At 51.4% G+C, this 7,187-nt stretch overlaps 1 protein-coding gene across 2 annotated transcripts in view; it reads left to right on the top strand.

Moving 5' to 3' along the window:
• The window catches only part of Gnb1l (G protein subunit beta 1 like), an 80,992-nt gene that overhangs the window by 46,996 nt on the left and 26,809 nt on the right, over positions 1-7,187 (top strand). For both annotated transcript variants that reach the window (XM_005369948.2, XM_026777470.1), the window contains exons 3-4: positions 5,374-5,513; positions 5,861-5,986. In XM_005369948.2, coding sequence (XP_005370005.1) covers positions 5,389-5,513; positions 5,861-5,986 — 251 coding nt within the window. In that variant the 5' untranslated portion in view covers positions 5,374-5,388. The remainder of the gene's footprint in view (positions 1-5,373; positions 5,514-5,860; positions 5,987-7,187) is intronic.

Here is a 7,187-nt window from a genome sequence, read left to right as displayed (position 1 = left end):
GAGGGAGGGAGAGAGAGAAGCACAAAAACAAAACAAAACAAAACAAACAGCCTGGCTGCCTCAGAGGAGCAGTGGGAAAAAGAGAGTGGGAATGGGCAGAGTTTGTGTACAAAGCCTCCCTCTCTTCCTCCCTCCCTCCAGGGTTTCTCTGTGTAGCCATGGCTGTCCTGGAACTCACTTTGTAGACCAGGCTGGCATTGAATTCAGAGACCTGCCTGCCTCTTCCTCCTGAGAGCTGCCCAGCTGGTTTTGATATCGCTTTAAGTCTGTAGTTTCTCTTGAGCTTGTCCATTTTCACAAGCCTAAGCTAAATTTCTCGTGTAGTGTCCTGTGTCTGGATGTGTCTGTTTCCGTGGCCAGGTTCATGTCTGAAAATTGTCAGCATGGGTTCATGCAGATGGCACCAGGACACCTTATCGTATCTCATCAGGAGATAAGCAATGCCTATTGTTTATCAGTAGTGGCATAGACTTCTATCATTTGGGGAAGGTGGTGACAGCTAGATGTCTCTATGGTAAAGGCATATTTCCTTCTGTGACTAGTAACCATAAAAGAGTACCATGGAAACCTACTTCCCAGCAACCTTTTACCAGATTGGATCGTTTTTCAGATCTGATTTGGGATATATCCACTCCACCCCAGTTTGCTTTCTGCTGCTGTGGTAAAACACCAGGACCAAAAGCATCTGGGGAGCAAATAGTTTGTCTGGCCTAGTTGTCTGCTTGCAGACTATCATTGAGGGAATTCAGGGCAGGAACTCAAGAGACCATGGAGGAACACTGCTTACTGGCTTATCTTCCATGGCTTGCTCAGCTTGCTTTTTTTTTTAATGCAACCCAGGACACCTGCACAAGCATGGCATCACCACCAGTGAAGTGGACCTTTCTACATCAGCCATTAATGAAGAAAATGCCCCTCACATACCTGTCTACAGGCCAATCTGATGGATGAGGTTCCGTCTTCATGGATGGCTCTAGCTTGTGTAAGATTGACATGAAATTAGCAGCACAGGAGAGTCACAGAGAGGGAACCTCTCTGCGAGGATGACCCTGAGGCCTCTAGACAAAGGCTGCTGCTATGATTTGCCCAGGGAGGTGCTGTTATTTACAGTGTGTGGGTCAAGGGCCTTCGGCACTTGTGGCATTTATAGGAAAGGTTGTCTCTCCTGGAAATTTTTTAAATAATTTGTCTCGCTTTGACATCTTGAAGAGCAGGCAGAACCAAAGTGTGCACTGCATTGTCTTCTGGTCGTTTGCTCTCCCACTCGTGGAGCAAGAGACGAGAAGTAGAACCTTGCACCACGCAGCAGCACTGCATGGGCCATGCACAAGGTCTGCGGCCTCCACCCAGGGTGGCCAGGGGCCAGGGGCCAGGAGAGATAGGATTATACAATTATTCTCAATTAGATTAATAAAGAATAATTAGGTGTCATAAATCAAGTAATCATAAGATATTGTCATAGGAAAAATATGTAGGCAGAATTAATTAGTTTTCAAATAAAGCATTTATTTTAATTGCCTGAAATGATGGAGCCCTTAATTGTTGATGCATCATTTTGGCCTGAACTTTTCAGCTGTTGTAACAGCGTGACGTGACGGGTTTGTTCCTTGCATTTCTGGGGAGACAATAGAGGAGCCCTTGATTTCATCACCTCACAATGAGCCTTCTGCTGGGAGGCTCTGGAAACTCCCACCATGCCGCAGGCAGGCGGCAAGTGTGGGCCGAGCTTCGGCTGGCAATGCCCAGGGTCGTGTGTGTGAGAACTCTTACACATGTATGTGCATGAGTGTGCATGTGAACACAAGTGTACACATGTGTTCTAGTGTGTACCTGAGGGTCTGTATGCCCTTGTGTGTGGAATACATCTGAAGGGCTGCGTGTGTGTGTGTGTGTGTGTGTGTGTGTGTGTGTGTGTGTGTGTGTTGATGTATGCATGTATAAGTGTGAGCATCTGTGTGTATAACATGGCTACAGTGTGTGGTATCTGGATTGCACTCGTGTGCCTACAGAAGTAGCCTCCCACAGGGGGTGGCCTGCCAGAGATCATTGCTTGAACATAGGTGGCAGGATGCCCCTATCCTGGCCTTTGAGTTTCCCTGCTGGGTGAATGAGCTGTAAGAGACTAAGTTCTTGGCAGTGGGGGAGCTAGGGCCTGTGGACCTGTATCTGGCGAGAACACAGCTGGGCTTTGGAGGGCCCACAGCTGCCCTCTGAATCTGTTGTTTGGACTACCTGCTCGAGGCAGTCCTTCTAGCATTTGTGATCTTTTCAGGGGCGTGTGTCTGTGAACAGTGTAGGTCGTGTCTTCTCTGTAGACATTGTGAAGAGTTAGCGTTTAGCAAATGATAAGTTTTATATAGCTAAAGCTCCTTCCCTATTCCCCCCACCAAAAAAGACCAAAAAAACAGAAAAGAGGGGACTTGGCAGTTTGTACCTGCATGGTAACCTTGTTTTCTTTGAAAGGTCTTGAGGGAGTCAGGGTCCAAGCATAGAATTAGCCTAGAAAAGGCTTGACCTGGTAGGACCTGCATCAGGTCAGTAGGACAAGATATGTGTCTGGCATAGGTACAGACCTCCCTGGCCTTCCCCCATCCTTCTCTACCCTCCATATAGGGCCTGGTGGTCTCCTGGGAGCCTGGCTCTGGCTGCTGTATGTCTTCCACTGTGGTATGGATCAGAGCCCATACCTCCCTTTCCTGTAACAGAGGAAAAGGGAGGGCGTAGGATAGTGTGGAGGCATGGCACTGGGGCATGCTGGTGGAGATGGGCTTGATAGGGTTGTACTGGGGAGGCTGCCTGCTACAGAAGCCTTTGCCCCCCTGGCCTCTTTACTGCTTGTCGCTGTGTGTGGCCTCAGCCTGTAGTTCCTCATCCTACATTCCACGCCAGCCTTAAAGCCCAGTCTCCATTCTGGAAGAATCCTGCCCAGCTCTTTTGCACCGTTCTTTTCCTTTCCACGTTCTTTGGATGGCTGCAGCTGCCTCCCAAGCTGGGCAGACCTGCCATTCCCTGCTGTGAGGCTGCAGGTAAGTAGAGTAGGGTGAGCCTCTGCCCAGGGGAAAGACAAACAACCTGCAGCCCCCTGCTGTCTGCCTCTGACCTTTTCTCCTCTACCTTCATCCCAGCTTGTGGCCTTGGGGCCACCCCTGCCTCTGAAGAGCAGCCAGCTGAGGTACTGGGGTACTGTGAGGGGCTAGACTACAGACAAGACTGAATGTGTGGTCCAGGGGGAAATTTCTTCTTTGCAAGGTAGACCCTAGCAGGTCTTGAATACAAGTCCTGTGCTTTGAGGCGTGGTCTGCTGAGACAGCAGCTCTGTGGGTGTGACAGATGACTTTGTCCTGCCCTTTCACATGTACCCTTCCTGGCTGCTCTGCCACTTGGTGCCACATGCCTCGAGAGCATTTCAGGTCCAGTCCCAGGAATCTGGGGCAGCTCACCCAATCATTTCCTGCCTCAGTTTCTCAAAATTAAAGAGTATGCCATTCGCAGAGTGGTTATAATTAGAAGTTCTGGCCTGGTAATGGTGGCGCACCCCTTTAATCCTAGCACTCTGAGCAGGTGGATCTCTTGAGTTCAAGGCCAGCCTAGTCTATAAAGTTCCAGGACAGCCAGGGCTACACAGAGAAACCCTGTCTCAAAAACAAATGAACAGAAATAATTAAAAGTTTCCGTAGTTCGGGCCAGGATCCAGTCGGGCTGCTTGTAGCACTCTCAGGACCCCGCGCAGCTCTTCATTTGTAAGCATGTGTCTGCTGAGCAGGTGCTGGCGCTGGGCACAGGGCTGGCACTGGGGCAGGAATGGTATTCATCCTCCAGGTATGTCATTACTCTACTTTAGGGAGGAAAGAAAAGGGGCTCCAGAGTGGAGGGCGCCCAGGGGAGGCACAGCAGTGAGGCCTGCTGGTAGACTCAGTCCTGTGGGTGTCAGGATGTGTGCCTGTGAGTATGCAGGGTCAGTCTTTACCACCTGACTCGTGGACCACCATAGGGACAAGGACGTGGGCTCTCGTGGGAAAAGGAGATTAGGCCTAACTCTGAAAAGTGTAACAAGTCAGGGTTTATAAGCAGGGGTCAGGTGCAAGTGTTTTTCTGTCCTGCCAGTTCCCAAATAATGACAGAAACTTAACTATTTATGAAAGCTCAGCCTATAGCTTAGGCTTGTTCCTAACAAACTCTTAAATTAACTCATTTATATTCATCTGTGTTCTGCCCTGTGGCCTGTGACTGTTACGTCTCCTGGAGTCTCCACCTTTCTTATTCCCAGAGTCCTCTCTGCCCCCAGAAGTCCCTCCTATGCCTTCTGCCTAGCTATTGGCCATTCAGCTCTTTATTACAGCAATCACAGCAACACATCTTCACACAGCACAGATATATTCCACAACATGGGGGGAGGACATGGCAGGAGTCTGGGGATCCAGGCTGACGTCGGACCAGGATCAGCAGATGGTTTCGAGAGCACGCAGATAATGGGTATGGGTGACACTAAACTGACTGAGTTTTTGCTAGAAGTGTTCACGTGGGCCTACAAGAAGGTCCAGGAGCCTGAATCAAGTTTGGCCAAGCGAAGGCTCCTTTTCTGTGGTGCCAGAAGTGGAGTCCAGGGCCTTGAGCTTGGTAGGCAAGTGCTCTACTGTAGAGGCAGCAAGACCTCCATATTGGGCTCCCAGGATGTGATTGCCAAGGAGGGGCAGGCTTGGACCTTTGTGATACCAGAGCTGATAGATAAGATGGGGGTTCGGGGATGGGGAGGGCTGGAGGTGCCAAGCAGGAACTATGACAGGTTGGCAGTTGAGGCAAGGATGGGCTGCTGTAGCGCCTGCACTATGGGATGGTACGCGAGCTGGGAACTAAGCTGGAAACATAAAAACATACACAGAGAGACATACAGGGACACGAGTCATCCTTGATACAAGAGTGCCAAGTTTATTGTGCTCCAGGGAAGCTTATATAGGGATCCTTAACTGATAGACATGCCCAGCTCTCGGGATCCTTCAGCTGCAGGCCTCACCAGAACCCACTCCCCTGCTGTCAGGGTCTCGTGCTCAGAGCAGCTGCAGGCACAGGTAAACAAGTTGTTTTGCTCAGTTCACTCCAGCAGGCAAAGGGTCTGAGGCAGGCAAAGAAAGTTAAGGGGCCAGGGGTCTGCAGCCCCCAACAGGCTGCACTTCTGGCAGCTGTGTGGTCCATGCCCAGAGCTGGCTGTTCCTCAGCCACAGAGCCTGTCTGCATGATGGAGAACAGCAGCATCCTTTTCCCAGAAGGGGCAGAAGTTGAGTACGGAGCCAACAGCTTTCTAGATGCCCCTTTCCAGCTGCCTTCTGAAGAAATAGAGAGCTCTCCGTCACTCACATGTTCTCCCTTGCACCCCAGGACTGTATCTATCACATGGCAGCCCTGTCCCCGCCACCGCCTGGTCCCACGTTTGTCCTCCGAGGCACACAGTCACCTGTGAACACGCTGCATTTCGGCCCACCATCCCAAGCTCTGGGGAGCCCACTCCTTTTCTCGGGGTGAGTAACAGCGGTCCTACCCCAAGCCCACGGTGATGTCCAGCACTGGATTTCCCAGAGCATGGTGCTTACTTAAGGTGCTGGCAGAAGGCCCTGTGCTTGCCTGAAACACTGTCCACTCTGGAACTCCTTGGAGGAGCAGAGAGTTTTGCCTCTGTCTCACACCACTGAGTTCTGACAAAGTACCCCAACCCCAGGCCCTCTGGCCACCTCTGCTGACCTGCAGTTCGGAGTCAAGTCTCCTCCAGCTGATGTATCGCCTTCCACTGGCTGTGTGTGGTGTTGGTCTGGAGCAGTTCAAGATGTCTGACTGCTGCCCCTGACCCTGCCTTGCCTGTCTCCAACAGGTCTCAGAGTGGCCTGGTGCACATCTGGAGCCTGCAGACCAGAAGGACAGTGGCCACCCTGAATGGCCACGGGGGCCAGGGTGTGACCTGGTTGAAGACACTGCCCCAGGGGCACCAGCTCCTCAGGTGGGTCACAGCAGCACAAGGGAGCAGCAGGGGACCTCTGCTGGGAACTCTTTTGACAGTCCCCTATGACTGTCTTTAGCTAGAGCAGAATGGCAATGAACCAAAGGTGTTAGGGGCATCCTGCCAGCTTGGCTGTAGTTCACAGAGAGTGTGGGGCTGCTCCAGCCTTTGGGAAGTAGACAGCTCTGACTTCTCTCAGGCAGGACCATCTTCTTCCCTGGGGTTCTCTGGAGGTGTCATCTGAGGTAGCTGACACCATCCAGAAGGCAGCTGATAGAAAGGCCCTGGGCTGTGACTTAGAAGTGGGCAGAGGTAACTGTACCATGTGCTAAAGGGACAGGGATGAATAAAGCAGAACCCAGGCTCAAAAGAGCTGAAAGTTCAGCCCTAAGGAGTCCCTGCTCGCCCAGGGCCCAGACACTTGGGTGGCCTTGGTCATAGGGCTAGGACCAAGCAAGTGTCTTACAAGGCATGAAGGGTAGCCTGGGACTGGCACATATATAAACACCCTACCTCCCAGCCAGGTGATGGTGCTGCAGCCCCACCTACAGTCCCCACTGAGGGTCAGGAGGCCTTGTAGTGGGGGCTGCAGGTATGGAATGCCCAGGTGCATTTGCACTGCACTGGAGGCCACGGCCCACCAAGGCTGCCTGGCCTCAGCTGTGTTTGGGTCCAGGTTTCTCCGAGAGGCCCTAGAAGGGGTTGTGTGCTTTCATATCTAGCAGGGCTGAAGGACCCCAGCCCTGCTTGCACCTGGACCACAAGAGCTGCACCAGCTAGCATTTCTTTACCTTCTTCATTATGAAGCCACTTCTTTCCAGGCTAGTGCAGGAGCACACAGACCCTTTAGCACCTGAGTAACCACTGCCCAGTCAAGTACAGCACCGCAGCACCACCCGCTGTGCAGGTGGCAGCAGCCCAGGGCTGCTAGGCTGGCTTGCTGTGTCTTAAAAACGGGCAGAATGGTTTTATGAATTTTTCCTAACTTTAGGTTAGGAAAACAAAGCAAAAGACTGCCAGGTATTTAATACACACCTGTGGTCCCAATGCTCAGGAAACCGGGCAGGATTGCTGTGAGTTTGAGGCCAGTTTGGGATATACCACTGGTTTCTGCCAATTTTTCTACTGAGCTGACTGCATCTTTCTTATTGATATGTAAAGTCCTTTTTTTTTTTTTTTTTTTTTTTTTTTTTTTTTTTGG

Source organism: Microtus ochrogaster, unplaced genomic scaffold, assembly GCF_000317375.1.
Source record: "Microtus ochrogaster isolate Prairie Vole_2 unplaced genomic scaffold, MicOch1.0 UNK68, whole genome shotgun sequence".
Taxonomy (NCBI): domain Eukaryota; kingdom Metazoa; phylum Chordata; class Mammalia; order Rodentia; family Cricetidae; genus Microtus; species Microtus ochrogaster.
Note: the sequence above shows the minus strand (reverse complement) of the source record. Positions and strands in the feature narration are given on the sequence as shown.